We start from the raw sequence: 18,552 nt of genomic DNA, 5'->3' as shown, positions 1-18,552 counted from the left end.
ATTAAATATTTACATTTTATGTGGTTCTCAGCCTTTTTTATTTATTCTCTTTTTAATACATTATCTTTGCGAGCATCACTCAGGGAGCGTCTTGCATGAGCTCCAGATACTCATGAAATCCACCGACATTAAAATGCTGGCCGATACTGATAATTCAGTGTAATTGAATTATAGTCCCAAAAGTTGCAAAATGCCATCATATATGATTTTTACCCTAAAAAAAGACAGTGAACCTAAATGAGTCTCATTCTTCTCATTCTTAGCAACAGATACAGCGCGATAGCTTTTCTTCTGGCAACAACTCCAACTACATGTAAAACAAAGAATCAAAATGATTAAAATACATTTTCATACTGTTTCAATGTCTTAAACAATGTCCAAGTTAACGTTTGGATTTAAAATCAAAATTACTTACACATTTTGGATTTTGTGGCACACAGAAACTGCGGATCAGTAGCGCACTGCAAACGCAGCATGTGTGAAAGCACTATAGCGCGTGCTGCTCCTGTACCGTATACACACCACATACGCACTGCAAACGGAGTATGTGTGAAACGGGGGTGAGAAGCTTCTTGAGCTCAAACAAGATTTAGTGCGGTCTGTAATTATAACCCAGAAATAAAACTTTTTCAAGTGGGTTTATACAGAACAGTACATTCGAAAAGCTCATCGCTAGAAAATTATTTGATTTGTTTAAACTATAACAAACATGCTTGTAAAATAGAGTTTTTATTATTTATGAAAAAAAAATATGTTTATTTTGAAACATGGTTGAAGCCATGTTTGATAGCAGAATTCCTGGTAAACAAATAAATTACTCATGGTACAACAGAACGCTTCAATCAGAGAACCGCAGCTAAAAAACCCCCTGCAATATCTGCCTTAGAGCAACCACCCAATACCATGACGATCTGTGAGTGACGCAACACAGTCAGTCTCTCTTTACCCTTAACTACTCATCTTATTGTTCATATTGGAATACACAAAATATATTGTTTATATACTTATAATCAACAACCTTAAATCAACAGCTTGATATATTACTTTTTTTTTAATCAATAACATAATTCGCAATGCTTCATGAGATTGTACCCTTAAGACGGCAAGTACACACTCTTGTAACTTTATCTTATTGTCTGAAATACTTTTTTGCCTGAAAAAAGTTGTGATTCACCTCAGAGCTTGTTGGTTTGGTTTATGGCTTGCAACTCTTTTTTATGAAAGATTTTATGAAAAACCCATGCAAAACATTTATAGGACAAATACTTTCGGAAACCAGATGCTGAATAAGTGGGCGGGGCACTGTTGTGTTAGGCTGTTTACATTCTAAAAGAAAACATAGAAAATTTTGATTTGGGTGGGCTTAACTGGTCACTTCAACTAATTTTTACATAACAGTATAAAATTATTAAGAATAAATCTATTCAAAGCCTTTTCATTCTTTATTTTAACTTTAACAAGAGGTTGCTGGTCCAAGTTGATTACATGAGATAGCTGCTTCTGTGAGAGTGCAGATATCAGCGTCTCCTTTCCTCGTCATAGGTGATGGTAAAGCGACACAAATAGCGGGATTATCTGCAAGAAATCTATCAAGCAGCTCAAATATGCGGTTCCATCTGTTGGCTCTGCGAGTAGAATTCTCACCTGCTTGAAATTTGTCTGATGGGTAGTCAGGTGTGTGCACTATACGAACGAGCAACAGCCAAAAGAAATGGAGAGTGCAAGACAAGAGAAAGGCATTGATAAACAGGATACAAAATTTTTTAAAATATTATAAAAAAAATAAAATAAAAAAAAACATAACCCACGTCTCCAGAACCACCGTCCACGTTTCTGTGCAAATCATTGCCATTCAAGGCAAGAGCTTGACTTAAGTTGTTTGCTGACATGTTATCATGGATAAACTCTCCCGTTGCTTTTGCATGGGTTTGTGAAAGACATTCGGGATTGTAGTTTCATATGGCGATGAATGGTTGTGTGGCTAATGCATCCAGTTCTGTAGTGTGATTTTTGGTTTATTATATGTGCACATTTCTACATCTATCTCTGGCGCATGCATATACTGCACTGTCATGGTATAAACTGATCTCAGAATCGATTCTGAATGTTTCAAATTTTCCAGCATTGTCGGAGAAAGAATCACAATGCATTGGAGAATAGTTTTATTCTCCCACCCCTAGTAATAAGGTAAAATTCGTTAATATGTGGAGTAGGGCTGGGCGATGTAATCAGATAGACGATATCTGATAAATATCACAATGCGGATATCAACGCTCACTGACATGATGTTCAACAATATTGGGAAATGACAAAAACATGTAGCACGGAAGTCACCAAAAATATTAAATGGTTGCCCAGGTTTCAAAATTAGCACCTGCTAATCATGGCCTGCCAAATGCGGGTTGTCCATTTCATGCGCAGTAGTGGGTCATTTTGCTCATCTTCCCGCAACTGTGGTGGGCGACCTGCAAAACGTCTCGGAGTGACATGATAAGAAATGCTATTAGACACATGCTTGAAGAAAGACACTTCTATTTTTAAGAACAGATGACAGAAAAGCCGTTGATTCGCTGTTCAGAGGTGTGAAGTGAGAGCATGTCTCGTGGAACATGCCCATGTAATAAGTTCTCGCTCTTTCTTAATTTCAGTCATCTGAAAACTGTGCAAGAATAGTGTTGTCTATGACAATGCTGCAATTGAACAAAGACATTCTAAGGAGGTGCTCGGAGTAAAGTTCACTTTATTTCCATGGAACAGTTCGAGCTTAACATGTATTGTGAACAAAAAAAAAAACAAAAAAAAAATGAAGTAAAATAATAAAAAACACCTTGAAACCTAAAATTGATTTATATTTTCAATTATCATTGTTTAAATTTATAATTTTCATTAGATCTTAATTTGTACATGTAATTTTCCACCTGTTATTTTTTTTTTTTTGTTTGTTTCTTAACACCATGCCAGCTTCGATGGCCATTTTCATGGCAAAAACTAGGTTAAAATAATAAAAAAAGTAAAACAAAATAAGATTAATTTCGTTAAAAACCATTTCAAGTGTGCCAACGGAATTAAAGATTTTTCTCACAGGAGTAGAAATTACAATACAACAAAATATGTTTGGTAGTGGGTGGGCTCTGACATGATGCACATATGGGGGAATTTTCCACTTGTTGCAAATGGATACTTGCATGACAGCAAATGAGTAGCATTTAAATATAATTATTTAATTTTTTATCACTTATTTTAAAATGCTATTTCCATTTCATTTGAAGTGAAATTTGAATTTAGTTTGTTTCAATAAATTAATTTAATTTTGAAAGCAAACTCAATAAAGCAAAAATATTACATACAATGGGGTTGTCGATGTAATTGGATATGGTAATATGTTTTTTTTAATTTGTGAATACATTTCTTGCATATCACCCAGCCCTATTGTGGAGGCTGTCAGATGCAAATGTCTAGCACAGTGTGACATCACAGTGTGAAAGAGGTAAAGAACAAGTCATTTTGGCAGCTTGGTTTCAACATATGCTCTTTTTGCAGTGAGGAAATTGAGTTCTGAAACTTACAGTATATGTTTTTATAATACAATGAACGCTTACATGAGAAAAGGTCAAGGAAAACTGAATTCCTTGTGTCATGACCTCTTTAAAAGAAAATAAATGCTAAATAATTTATTACGGAGATGAATTCATCAGTTCAACTTATGAGCTGTTAACTATTATTCTGGCATAGCAGGAGAACAATAACGGTGCAGGCTGACCAATGAGAAGGGGCATTTCTGGGCCACTATTATGCAAATCAAATAATAAAGCCCTAAATAAATTTTCTGCTCTGAAAAACAACAATCAAACTATTAGGCTCAAATCAAATAAAAGCATGAAATGTTGTAAAATATCCTTGTTTTTAGAAAAGCATTTAAAACGTTAAAATCAACCCTTTCCGGCCACTCCAGCATTCATTATAGGCAAATTACACTTTTCACCACTTAAATCACCTTTAAGCTTTTAAGCGGTTTACTTAGCTCAGTTAGCCCTGCACTGTGAAAATGAATAAAATAACAATGCAGAAGAATGAGAAAAAAAAAAAGCTTTTATACAAGTATAGTGTGTGACTGCAGGACATTGTTGTCGGTGCTTACAATTTCATGTCAATTACTCAAATATGTATCTTAACACCACTTTAAATTTTGAAGTCACATTCAATGCCATTATCTTTCTATCTATTAAACAGAAGAGATAGGCCTAGTTATTAATCTGGGTCTTAAATGCTGTGAAAATCCTTAGTTTGTCTGATGAAAATCTGTGAACAAACCTGCTCTTAAATTTAAGAAAAGTCATCTTTCCATTCCTTCCATCCTATTAATAATAATAATAAAAAAATATGCTTTTTTGTTTTGCAATTAGTTTTCAAAAGATCATCAAGAATGTAATAATTTTATGGACAATGTGCAAGCTGGTAGTGGCTCACAAACATGAATTGCAGGCAGACTATTTGAGCCTGCACTTAATATCCACACTCATGTGTCTAATCAGGCTTTGAGAACCAATTCGGTTTAATATCTCCCCCTCAACAATTCAACAAACAGTTAAACAAACGCATTTACCATTTATAATTGTATGTCATGGCAGAATATTACACGACGGCAGCGTGCGATTAACACATAAAAAGCGATGAAATCGTACATATATCGACGTGTCCTAAATATTTAGTCCAGCAATTGAAATGGCATCTAATTAATTGGAATATATCGACAAATTGTAATCATGTCTAATTTGTGCAATGTAATCATTATACATGAGACAACACTCACCACTTTAGGTCAGACTCGACGCTTTTTTTCATGCTGATTGGACAGCGACATCTTTGCTTCTAATCAACCGTCGAGGCAGATTAAGAAACGCCAACCGAAAAGTTGCCAGATGTTTGTCCCGTGATAGTTCTAGCGATCCAAAATTTTACGGCTTTTATATTCGTAAACTAATGAGAAAATAAAAGATAAGTAACTAGACTTAAGGACAGTGGCTTTGGCGCCTCATCCTCGCGCTCATAGCTGATTGGCTCATTCTGGTCAGACGCAAGATCATTAATAAAATGGAGGCAACGACTGATCTATATAGATCAGTGAGGCAACGTCATTCAATGAGGTTAATGCCTAATCTGTATCCAGTAGAGATTTGTTTAATCGCTGCATTATTATTTTTTTTTGGCAGGTTCAATGTTACATCTGCTAAAACATTCTCCTTAGTCATATAGATTTATTTCCCTTGGTATTTAGCAAATGCAACCACATGGCTGAGACGATGTAATTGTGGTCTTATAGTATCTGCAGGCTTATATAAAGTACATTGTTATTATTTCTCTTTATCTCCTAATTAAAGTTTGCCATTGCAAAAGCACATGCAGTTATTGGATGACAGTTGCTCTGAAAGGGTATGCTTTCTTCGAATACAAATGCTTTTGACAGTAGTGATACAGTACTGTGCAAAGGTCTATCTGAAACAATAATCAAATTAGCCTGATACATATATAGATAGAGATATATAGCCTACACAGTATTTGTGCAAAAGTCTTTTCACAAAAATATATTTCACAAAAACATTTGTCTTAAGATGTTATTTATATCTGCTACTCTAGTGTGTCAATAGGAAATATACATTTGATACTCCCAAACATTCCTTTTGCAAATTGAATAGAATAACAGGGAGCCCTGCAACAGATGGCATGAACATCATGGTACATCGGGTCAGTCTGGAATTACATGAAAAGACAGCCTAAATAAATTGAAGAACTGTGGTGAATTCTCCAAGAAGCTGGGAACATCCTATCTGCCATCAACCAAGAAAAACTGTCGGTAAGAGAATTGGTGCTGTTTTCAAGGCAAAAGTGTTCACACCAAATATTGATTTAGCTCTTCTTCTGTCTTACTGGACTTTGTATAACGTTGATTAATGAAAACTATTTATGTCATGATTTATTTTAAGAAATCCTCACTATGACAGTTTTTCCACAAGTGCCTGAAACTTTTGCACAGTACTGTATGTTTATTGGTTTGAGATAACAAGTGCAAAACTTTACTTGTAAATTCATTGTTTGTTGTAAACTAGTACGTTAAAACAAAATGTTTAATTGATTTTATTCCAATCCTAGAATTGTGAATCTGTGTATTAAGTACACCTGTACAATAAAGGGTTGCAAATAAGACACCAAGCAGTTATAAAAAAAAAAAGAAAATCATTGATTTAATACAAACTTTTATGAACAAATGGCATATTCCTTGATTTCTATATGAATAGAAAATAAATTAGGTCATTATATATGACAGGACTTCGGGTAAAGTAATGAGCACTGTTCAAAAGGTATTTTTAAAGCAATAATTTCTTAAAGGGTTAAAGTAGAAATATCAAGGTGGAAGGTGCAATAATAAAAATAGGTATGTTGATTATTTTGGTGGGTCTGTGTTTATTCCATATTTCTCTTTGAGAAGTTTCAGCTGCTCCTCCTTTTTCTTTGTGTCCATTTTTTGGAAAGCCTTAAAACAGGGGGAAAAAAAAGGTAAGATTACTTTTTTTTTTTTTTTTGTCTTCAAAAAATGAATAGCTTGAAAGTAACTGGTCTCTGACTAATTTCATTTTATGGGAAAGAGTAGCTTGTGCATTTTGCATATCTATCCTTTTTTGTGTCCAATGAATAAAAGAAAACCAAACAAGTTTGGAAACTCATGTACAGAGTTTGCTCTTATGGAAAGAACTTGGTTGCTTTTATTCACCAAAGTGGCATTCAACTGATCACAATGTATAGTCAGGACATTATAGGCTTCATATAACAAACCAAATAGCTTTCAGCAGTGTTTGATATAATGGCAAGTGATTTTCTAGTACCAAATTAGCAATTTAACATGATTACTCAAGGATACATGTTGGAGTGTTGGCTGCTGGAAATAGGGCCTGTCTAGATTTAATCACAAATTGCTTTTTTCAAATGGTGATGTGCTGTTTTTTTACATCAGTAAATGTACTAACTATACTTTGTGATCAGTTGAATACCACTTTGGTGAATTAAAGTACCAATTTCCTTCGGAAACAGCCAAATCTGTACATTATTCCAAACTTTTGGCCACCAGTGAACATTGTATTATTATGATACATTCACATACAATCCTGATAAAGTTACTGTATAAATCACATCTGAGCACAATGGCAACAAAATCTGAACTCACCCTATTTGCGTTATAGTACAATACAACCAAGTATCTGTTGCAGACGTTGAATCCAGAAAGATGGTCGCAGGCATTTTTGGCATCAAAGATATCTTCATATACAACATAAGCAGTTCCTCTTGTCTCTGGTGTGTTTCCACTAAGAAAACCACATAAAGGAACTGTAAACATTTTTCATGAGTGAACATGAGCATGATCATGTGTGAAAATTAAATTGATACTCACACTCTGATTTGACGAATTGGCCCATACTTCCCAAAGATGTCATACATTTCCTCTGCTGTAATCTTGTAGGGAAGGTTACGTATGTACAATATCCTGTTCACCTCTGGAGGTAAACGAATCTGAAATATGTAGATGCGGTCAAAACTTTAGGATTACAGTAGAATGCAAATCAAAGTGACAATGTCCATTGAATGTATACCATTTCATAAGCACTGAGGGATTTCAACAATTTTAGCTCCCTCAAGTGAGGCATACACTTGGAATACTTACTAATGACCAAAATATATTGCGTTATATATGTATGATACACAATTCCTTAATTGAAACGTGGATGTAATGGGACATGTTTTGGCCAGATTTCTGCATTAAGAAATAAAGGAATCAAGAAAGTCTTAAGCACAGTTCCATAGGGACTCCATTGTGAACATATCACGAGGACTAACGTTGCCCTATTTGTCTTAAGAGCTCAAATGAAACACCCAAATAACAACAACAAACATCAATCTTCAATGCAAGAACAGTTATGCCTTTATGAACTGCTATCAAATGTACTTACATTCGCTCGTTTAGCTGCTTGCATCGCCATGGCTGGATTTTTTTTTTTTTAGAAAAAAGGATACTTTGCGGAAAGATAAATTATAATGATTCACCGGTTACTTTAAAGTGCAGCTAGCACAAGCGATTGAAAGCGTAGTGTGATGACGTATTTCCGAGAAGATTGCGTCAGAGCTTGAGCGACAGCATCATGTGCTGAAAATGAAACGCTATCCAGTTTAGGTTTAATTATAATGAAAAGCAATACCTAATAAAACTGTTCCCAATTTTAAATCTACATCATTAGAAAAATATATGTCTGACTGAGAAGTACCTCACCACATAGGTGCCAAAAATATCTGCGTGAACCAAGGCTGGTCTTGATTCCAAAAATAATCGATTCTGAGTCGTTGGGATTTAAGAATCGATTCGAAACATTGGATTCCTTCCGGGAAAACCGGTTGATATTTTCGGACTGTGTTTATTTCCTAGGCCACTGGACTACTACACATTTTAGAAGCCTAACAGCACTAATACAATTTACAAAATAATTATACAATGACTCCATCTTAAGGATCATCAATCTGACTCCGAGTCAAATCCGCTCCGTTTGTTCATCTGTATGAAGTAATTCCACAAGCCCTTCAACACATCTGTTTTCCAGACCTGGATAGTCTCCAGGTATTTTACTTTGGATTAAACTAATAATCAATAATATGTCAAATTTGTGACAGTAAATGGGCATACAGTAATAACCCCGATGTTACAACACAAGTCTTCAAACAAGAAGATGGCAGAGTAGAGTTCTTCCCAGTTCAAATCAATAAATCGGTAAATTAAAGTTTAAAGGCTCATTGTGCTGCACAAAAGCGAGAATCTAACACCTCTCTGCTCGTTCTCGACATTTCAAACTTTTGCATTTATATAGGCCTATATTATTAGCCTACATTTTAAAAATTTTTTACATTACATATATATATATAATGAATAATTCAAAAACAAAAAATTTAAAAACACTTTAAAATATATACAACCATGTGGATTTTTTAATAAAAATGTATTGTTTGGATATTTTATTCAGTGTACAAAAGGTAGTGGACAATTACTGTACATTCTAATTGAAACCTCTTTCTAAACAAGAACTCGTGAGTGGTAACAGACCATTTCAATGGCGCTTTGAAGATTATTTTCGATAGTTCTTGGAAATGCAGTCGCATCTACTCAAATTGATCTCATGGGATTGAAGCATCGCTCTTTGGTATGTACATACAGGCCCTGATTTAATTTAGTCATTCGTGCTATTATAAACGCTTCGCAGAGAGCTGTTTATTATGAGATTTAACTTTGCCTCCCGTTTTTTTTTTTTTTCGGAATGGAAAAATAATCAATTAAATGTGTCTGGAATCGACTATTGGAATCGATTCTAACGATGCCAATACCAGGAATCAGAATCGGAGCGGAAGTGCTCTTGTCTAATGAACTCTACTGCCATCTTGCGGGTGTGGTGTGTCATGTGGTTTATGTTTAGAAATCTGTTTTATGCACAAACCCTACCACTGTTGAAATGTATGGTAGCTCTTTCTAATAAGAATATCAGTCATGGCTGAGTTAACAAATTATAGGCTAACTGTAGGGTATTTTCTAGATTATAAGGTTAGTGTCTAATGCAATTGACTAGTAACTTGTAGCTCAACTGGTAGAGCATGGTGCTAAGATTATGGTTACTATTCCTTGGGAACACACAAACTGATTCAACGTATTCCTTGCATGCACACACTATAAGTTACTTTTGATAAAAGTGTCAGCCAAATGCTTTAATAACGCATTAATTTAACTATTTATTTAATAATAGATATCTTTAATTAAACTAATGTTTCTTCTAGACTGCAGTATGATGAAATGGAGGGTAGGAAGTCCTGCTTCTTTGATTGTTCAAGAGCTTCTAAACAGATCTCAACAATGTCATAACCTGTGCTCAGATTTGCCTCAGTCTGCAATCAAAAGTTATTTTTTTTAATTTCTCAACAGCTTTTTCATTAACCAAATTATCTGGACTAATCCATCCAAACAGTTATGTAGCCAGAAAATGATATTTGGGTGGGTTACATCTAAAATAGTTGAGCAAATATATAAATATGTTAGCAGGGTTAGGGAGTAATGGAAAACATGTAACAGGATTACTTATTTCAAATCTTGATAATTTTTGTATTGTTTTCCTGTAAAAATAGTGGAATACTCAAAAGTAACCCTCCCAACCCTGTATGCAAGTACCAATTTGACTAATTCTTAAAAAATAAGTAAATAAGTGAAGTAACTCAAAACTAGCCTTGGCTTTGGCTGTTTGCCATGCACGTACTGTCACTTATGAGCAGACCGCTACCAGATGACGTTTCTAGAGGAGTCGATTGGGTGATGCAGGCAAAAATATTTAGTTAGTTACTTGGTTTTGCAAATTTGTTATGATTTATTTGAGAACATAATTCCAAAAATCAGAATTTATGTTTTTAGCGAAAATTATCCAATATTCTAGGTGGGCCTGAGTCAAGTGTGGGCCCTCCCACCCACCCGTGGCTACGCCCTTGTATCCAAAGTAACTTTATAGCTCTGTGTTATTCTTGTATGTCAACAATAGTCTCATTTGTTTCCATTTTTATTTCTCATAAAGAATTTTTGGAGAAACATCTGAGACAAAGTGGATAAAACATAACCGAGAACTCCATGATGCCTCATAAGCTATAAAAAATAAATGCATACATTAATAATCCTTTGCATAATAAAGTGTTCCTCTGGGAAGACACATTTTTATATTCAGAATTTGAAATCAAACTCTGACATTGAAAAGGCATCCCATATACTCTTTTATTAGTTTAAACCACAACACAAGGAATAGTGCAGCCATGGCATCAGGGGCACAATACATGCTTCATGTACAAAATAACTCTTCAGTTGGAAAAGGTTGCCATTGCATGAATTTGTTGTGGTGGCTAAATAGGTAAACATTACAATGACAAAGTTTATGTTTTTGTAAAACTCTTAACACTGGCTGAATGCAAATATCAAATGGAGCACAGAAGCTTAGTTGAAGATGTGCTTCTTTAGAAATGGAGTCAGTGCCCAAAATGTGCAGTTGGTGCAAATGTCTGGATTCAAAGAGTGATATTCTTAGCTTGGTCTGAGCCCTAAAACATAAAACCCTCAGCTGAAGCCCTCCTTTAAGAGCAGCATGTACAAAATCTGAGTTTGTCGTTTAAAAAGATTTGAGGCAAGATCAATATTTCAATCAGTATTTTCATAATTTTAAACCTAATGACACAACTCAAAAATTATTTTCATAAATTAATTCCATGCTTGGGGCCCCACATATATCAGCAAACTGATATGCAAATTATTTAATATTTGATGACACTCTTAAATGCTTAAATTCACTGCACAGATTGTTGGCTGAATATGGGAATACTTTTTATTGACTAGCATAATATTTTGACCATGAGTATGAATGTATACTATGGCCTATTTAAAATTCACTCTGGATCAAACAGTGTCTTAGTATTGTTCTCAATTGTTCTCACATATTTCAGTCAGCCACATTCAATCCCTCTTATGTAAAGTACATGCTAGACATAGAAGGGAGAATGCACTTCCCATAGCCTTTCCTCATCAGTGGATCACCAATGCATGTCCGGTGTGACATCACCATCGTTGAAGATCTTTGCAAAACCAGCTTTCCATCCGATTCTATTGTACGTATATTTTGAACAGCTTATTTTGAAATAAGGCTTGTGATCATTCTTTATGCAGGATGCAAATTAGGGAAGTGCTCTTAAGGCAAACCTAATGGCATGCAAATAAACTACAATTATATTCACCAGCAGTACAAGAACATCTGGAAGGAAAAGGTTGATGGACTTAAGTTAATGTTTTCGTCCATCCAGGCGAGTGGGTAAATCTGGAACAGTTACGATCACCATAAGAATCAGTTTGGTTGACATTACGTAGTATACAGTACACATAGATAGCATCAGTAAACTTGAACAATAAATAGTAGCTTCATTTAATACAGCACATCAATGATGCGCAAGCTCCAGTGGTTTTGGACTGTATAGAAAGTGGCAGTTAATTTTGACATCTATATATATATATATATATATATATATATATATATATATATATATATATATACAGTAGTGGCCAAAAATATTTGCACCCTTGGTAAATATGAGAAAAGAAGGCTGTGAAAAATATGTCTTTATTGTTTATCCTTTTTATCTTTCATTCAAAATATTCACAAAAATGTAACCTTTAATTGAAGAAAACTAAATGATAGTGGGTAAAAAAATCTCGTAATTTAAATAAATATTTTTCTCCAAAACACATTTGCCACAATTATTGGCACCCCTTGAAATTCTTATGAGTAAAATATATCTGAAGTATATTCCCATTCATATTTTACATTATTTAGTACACCTGGGTGACAAGGAACATGAAATTGTTCAGCTATGACTTTCTGTTTCACACGGGTATAAATATGAGGTAACACACAAGCTCAAATTCCCGTAGTCATATATCTCAATGGGTAAGACCAAAGAATTAAGTTATGATGTGCAGCAAAAAGTTGTTGAGCTTCACAAAATAGGAAGTGGCTATAAGAAAATAGTTACTGCATTGAAAATACCCATTTCCACCATCAGGGCAATAATTAAGAAGTTCTAATCAACTGGAGGTGTTACGAATCGGCCTGAAATAGGATGCAAGTCTATATTGTCTCCATGCAAGGTGTGGGGGATTGTTCAGGTGGCCAAAAATGCTCCAAGGATCACAGCTGGAGAATTGCAGGAACTTGTTGTGTCTTGGGATCAGAAAGTCTCCAAACTACAATCAGACATCACCTACTTCACAACAAGTTGTTTGGGAGGGTTTCAAGAAAAAAGACTCTGCTCTCATCCAGCACCAAACTCAAGCATCTTCAGTTTGCCAGACACTACTGGAACTTCAAATGTGACCGGTAGCCATATGGAAAAGTACCTCATGCCCTCAGTTAAATATGGTGGTGGATCTTTAACGTTGTGGGGCTGTTTTTATGCCAGAGGTCCTGGACATCTTGTTCGGACATGGCATCATGGACTCATTAAATACCAACTGATACAAAAATCAAAACCTGCCTCTGCCAGAAAGCTTAAAATGGACTGTGGTTTGATATCCCAGCAGGACAATGATCCAAAACACACATCAAAATCAACACAAAAATAGTTCACTGACCACAATATCGAGGTCCTGCCATGGCCATCCCAGTCCCCTGACCTGAACCCCATAGAAAACCTGTGTGGTGAACTGAAGAGGAGAGTCCACCAGTGTGAACCTCTGAATTTGAAGGATCTGGAGAGATTATTTATGGAGGAATGGTCTCAGATCACTTGCCATGCGTTCTCCAACCTCATTAGGATTATAGGAGAAGACTCAGAGCTGTCATCTTGGCAAAGGGAGGTTGCACAAAATATTTAATAAAAGGGTGCCAATAATTGTGCCACACATATATTTGACAAAAATATAATTTTTTGGTAAAACTTGTGTTGCATTCGGAATAGTTTGATATCTATTTGAGGACAGATTTTAGTGAATATTTTGAATGACAGACCAAAAGGATAAACAATAAGGATATATTTTTCACAGCCTTATTTGCTCATATTTACCAAGAGTGACACTATTTTTGGCCACTACCGTGTGTGTGTGTGTTGTGTGTGTGTGTGTGTGTGTGTATATATATATATATATATATATATACACACACAATGTATATACATACAACAGCTCTTCATTATCGCTTACTATACTTAATAAAATACACTTCTAAAGCTAGGAAATAGCTTTAAATGGCTTTAAATGAACAACTTAAGCATTACGGCTCATCACAGCTGAGAGACACAACAGACTGATTAATTACACAATATCGACTCTTGCGCACCGGCTACTGCGAAATAGGGAGAAATACCCCCGCTTGAATGCTATTTTTCCACTGAGAAAGCTGATCTTCAGCATCTCTGCTTGGGTGTGGCAACAGGTGATCACACACACTCCGTCTCTCTCTCTCTCTCTCTCTCACACACACACACACACACACATCCATCCTTGGTTATCAAATAACTTGTTCGAAACAGCACAGATACTCTTTCTGAAGTTACATTTTGAATTACTATCAGAGGCTTGGACGCATCATTTGGTTTTGAACCAGCAACAGCAGATTCTGATCCGACGCATAAGAAAGTAGTTCCATGCACAAATACATTTTTCTTGACCGTACTCAGTTTTGAAAATGTATTTGTTCATTGAACTGTTGTATATAAGCAACTTCACACTTGCAATCATGCTATATGTTCCTAAATCAGCACTGCTGTGATTACCTACGGCACTCGGCTTGCGGCCAAATGTAGGGCCCATATTGCACACTTGCTTGTGTGATATTCCTTATATACACACACACACACACACACAGTATATTCATTATATATATATATATATATATATATATAAATATTCATATAATTCTAATTGTGCATGGCATGGTCTGTATGTGTGTATGTTTTTGCAAAGTATGCATTCGTGTGTGTGTGTGTGTTTGTGTGAAAGTGTTTGTGTGTGTACATATGTGAAATTTGTCAGCAAAGAACATTCTCATGCACACAAGTGTTTCAAACACAGGAAGCGGATTCATTGAAAGGTAGTCCAAGCTAATTTTTTGAGTGGAAATAGCTGCAAACTGAATGGAACATTAATCATTGTGCAGTCCCTGGCTCTTTTCTGAGACGCTTATTTTTGAAGGTCACACTGCAGAAGTAAAACAATGGAGGGGTCACTCTTTGCTGCTTCTTTAAACTCTTCCAATGATATCTGGTCGTCGTTGTTCTTATCCATCTTACTAAAGATTTTGTCCACTCGCTGCTCAGGCGTCAGGCCATCCTCATTCATCTTCATCATGATAACAGTCCCCACCATCTTATATATTGCCTTAAGATGGGAACAAAATTGAACATTTTGAAATACAATTACGAGTCAAAAAAAAAAAAAAAAATCATATTAATATATCATAATTACTTAATTTGCTGAACAATTAATAAAATTAATATTATTTAGTTGCATATAAAAATATTTGCTGAGAAAAGCCCCCAAATCAAGATAAATCAAAGACACATTATTGTGGCAGATGAGTAAATCATTGAGTATATACTGTATATAACAAAAAGTGGCTTTATAAGTGAATTCTTTGTTTTATTTGCATATCATTGAACATAAGCCCATCAATGGCCTGCAGTCCACAGTGGTCTCTCTTGTAACTGAGAATTCAAGCTTGAAACACCACCTAAATTCGAAGCATGTATTTGCCGTTCATTCAGGACACGTCCTTGCATTTAACAGCTAGATGGAAGTACAACAGAATGGAACAGAATGCAGGTAACCTACCATTAACCCTTTTTCAATTTTGACCCCACACACTTGTGTAATTTGTACCAAAATCATTATTTTTTTAACAAATGTTATAACATTTATTTAATTTTTTATTCCTTATTTGCCTCTAAATGATTAAAAAACACAATTCATTTTATATAAACTAAGAACATTTTATGTTAAATACACTTTTACACTTTAACTACATTTCACAAATGTATTTAAGAATATATTGTCATGCATTGAGGCAGAATACTGCCATCTGTTGGAGAGGGGGAAACAAATCTTTAGACATGAAATTACAACATATAACCAGCAGATGGCTGCGGAGGTTAACTAATTTGCCTGCTCGTAGCAAACTGATTTTTGTTTTCAGATCTTATGACTAGTTATGCATTTAGATATATGTTTAGACATTATCAAAGACATTTAAAAATCATTATTTGTATGTTACTGACTATGATGTTAAAAAGATAAGACATCCCAAATCAATAACTGTATGTGTGTTCTTCATTGTGGATGTGTAATGTCTTACCCTTTCATCTCTCTCTCTCTCTCTCTCTCTCTCTCTCTCTCTCCTCTCTGTATGTGTGTGTTGTTCATTGTGGATGTGTTATGGTCCCAACCCTTTGTTTCTGTGTGTGTTTTGAATTTGTGGCTGATTTTATATGACAAATTCTATAAAAAATTTTAGGCTATCAGTTATAGTCTCACATATTCATTCCTGTGTGTGTGTGTGTGTGTGTGTGTGTGTGTGTGTGTGTATGTGTGTGTGTGTGTGAGTGAGAGAGAGCATGTGTGTTCTGCATTGTGGATGTGTTATAGTATCACCCTTTCATTAATTTCGGTGTGTGTGTGTTCTGTTCTGCCCAGTTTGTGTGTGTGTGTGTGTGTGTGTGTGTGTGTGTGTGTGTATTTAAAGAAGCAATGTTCAAAAGACCCCAACAGAAGATTAGGGTTAACAGGAAAAACAGCAAAATGTAACTTCTAAAGTCACTATTTGTAATGTCTATTCAATGCTTTACTCACTTTCTACAATAATGTCTTAACATTAATATTATTATGGAACAGTGTGTTGCAGTTAGTTATAATTTTTTTTTTTTTTTTTACAGCATTATCTGTTGATTGTAAATTGCAAGAAATTAAATCTGATAATTAAGCAATAACTTCTTTAATAATTTGCTGCAGTTAATGGAATAAAAAGTATGTATGTAAATCAGGAGAACAGACTGAACACACTGAATCATATACCTCAATGATCTCAAGCATCTCAACTCGTGTGATTTTGCCATCTCCATCCAGGTCATACATGTTGAATGCCCAGTTGAGTTTCTGTTCAAAGCTGCCACGTGATGTGATGGACAGGGCACAGATAAACTCTCTGAAGTCGATGGTGCCGTCTCCATTCTTATCGAAGGTTCTGAAAGCGTGCTGAGCAAACTTTGAGGCATCACCATAGGGGAAAAACTGAAAAAGAGGTGAAATAATATACTTAATCAATACTGTTGTTCTGTCGGTCAGGGCTTCCTTGTGTTCACATTTTGTCAGATTAAAATGTGCTTAAAATGTGTACAGAGCTTTTCAAGCAGTGGAGAGGTGGAATTGTAACACTTTAAATTTCTTAAAATCACACTCAAGTTGGATTGATGACATTTACTCAGCACATGCTCAAGAGTCCATTAATTTCCCTTTTTGACAATGTTACAATAATAAATTATTTTGAAATATATATATATATATATATATATATATATATATATATATATTAATGTCAGAAGTCACTGTCTAAAGTTTTTTCTTATCTATTTCATCTCTAGGTTCAAGGTAAAAAGTTAACAAGGTCAGAGGCAAGGTCACAGCACACAGCAGAGTATGCATACCTCGGATGTGCATTGTTTTTCAATAATTCAATGAGCCGGAGTCAATTATTCCAGTTATAGCACTGTTAACACACCTTAAGACATTGTTCAGGGTTTTATCTCAAGACATTTATTGGTTTTCATCCCTAAAACACTCTTGAACCTGCCACGGATCCCACCACAGATTCAGCATCTTGCTTTAATACAGTCCGAGCCTTTGTTGCTAGTTCGAAAATGTCACTTTAGAACTAGCAACGGAGGATTGTGAGGCTTGCGCTGTTTACTTAATGGAGTAACAAGGTAGTGTGTGTGTGTGTGTGTGTGTGTGTGTGTGTGTGTGTGTGTGTGTGTGTGAGAGAGAGTTTGTGTGTAAGTTTGTTTTTGAGGGATCGAAAGAGTGAAACTCAGAAACTGAGAGAGCTCTCTTCTCGAATGTACTTTTTTTGGTTGCAACTCTCGTCAGAAATAACGTTGTTTCAAAATCACCAAGATGTAAGTTTAAGCACACTTCTCAGCACTTCCACGGCTGCCCTCTCAGTAACGGAACACAACTATTACATTCACCCATTCCCCAATGTAGTCCTTACTTTTACAGCCAAAGAGTGATTTGTTTCCTATTGTGTGCAAAACACCACTGATTTCCAATCTAATGAGTAACAAAGGGAGATAACAGGTTATTTTCTCAGCCAATTGCGGAACAGTGTGCCTCCTGATCTTTTTAAGCAAGACAGTAAAATCATTGTTATCAGAGAATAGCAATCTCACACTAGATATTTGAGAAGCCAACGTAAATGTTGCTAAATATACTGTGGGGTTTAAAAGTCTGAGTCAACTTTTGAAAATGTTTCTATTTAATAAAGTTATATGTTCAAAAATGTTCTCAAGAGCATCTGAAAATCTGACCTTTTCATAAATCTTTCTTGTTTTACATTTACAAAAATAAAAACTATATTTATATATATAATATATATATATATATATATATATATATATATATATATATATATATATATATATATATATATATATAATAATAATCCATGCTTAAATTAGATTTAGAATTTTCAAAGTGGACTCAGTTTTACAGTTTTAACCCCACTGTATTTTGTAGCAAACATTACCTAACCTCATATTTACGAGTGTATAGTTATTTGGTTGTTTAATATAAAAAAATGGATTCACTTGTGTGTAATGGCATAGCTGAACTAAGCTAATTATACATTCTGAGCACTTAGGAATCGATGCCATGCTCAAAGAAAAATAGATTCTTTCTTTTTTCTT

The 18,552-nt window shown here is 34.9% G+C and overlaps 2 protein-coding genes across 2 annotated transcripts in view; both read right to left on the bottom strand.

Annotated features, from left to right (window-relative positions):
* Window positions 1-6,071: 6,071 nt before the first annotated feature.
* sf3b6 (splicing factor 3b, subunit 6) lies at window positions 6,072-8,292 on the bottom strand. Its single transcript, XM_052099152.1, has 4 exons — window positions 7,998-8,292; window positions 7,442-7,560; window positions 7,217-7,355; window positions 6,072-6,529 (listed from the first exon to the last, which is right to left on the bottom strand). Exons 1-4 carry the CDS (start codon window positions 8,025-8,027, stop codon window positions 6,440-6,442), a joined length of 378 nt encoding a protein of 125 aa, XP_051955112.1. The 5' UTR covers window positions 8,028-8,292; the 3' UTR covers window positions 6,072-6,439.
* Window positions 8,293-10,664: 2,372 nt separating this feature from the next.
* vsnl1a (visinin-like 1a) overlaps window positions 10,665-18,552 on the bottom strand; it is a 32,913-nt gene continuing 25,025 nt past the window's right edge. The window contains exons 3-4 of the mRNA XM_052099224.1: window positions 16,664-16,879; window positions 10,665-14,974 (exon numbers count right to left, since the gene is read on the bottom strand). Of these exons, the coding sequence (XP_051955184.1) occupies window positions 14,777-14,974; window positions 16,664-16,879 (414 nt within the window). The 3' untranslated portion in view covers window positions 10,665-14,776. The remainder of the gene's footprint in view (window positions 14,975-16,663; window positions 16,880-18,552) is intronic.

This window comes from Xyrauchen texanus, chromosome 30, assembly GCF_025860055.1.
Source record: "Xyrauchen texanus isolate HMW12.3.18 chromosome 30, RBS_HiC_50CHRs, whole genome shotgun sequence".
NCBI lineage: Eukaryota > Metazoa > Chordata > Actinopteri > Cypriniformes > Catostomidae > Xyrauchen > Xyrauchen texanus.
The sequence above is the reverse complement of the archived record's forward strand: the minus strand, read 5'-3'. Positions and strand labels throughout refer to the sequence as shown.

Coding starts and splice junctions, on each gene's coding strand:
- sf3b6 (XM_052099152.1), bottom strand. CDS start 8,027: ATGGCGATGCAAGCAGCTAAACGAGCGAAT. Junction 7,561..7,997: donor AAGCAGCTAAACGAGCGAAT/GTAAGTACATTT, acceptor TACATATTTCAG/ATTCGTTTACCTCCAGAGGT. Junction 7,356..7,441: donor CCAATTCGTCAAATCAGAGT/GTGAGTATCAAT, acceptor TGGTTTTCTTAG/TGGAAACACACCAGAGACAA.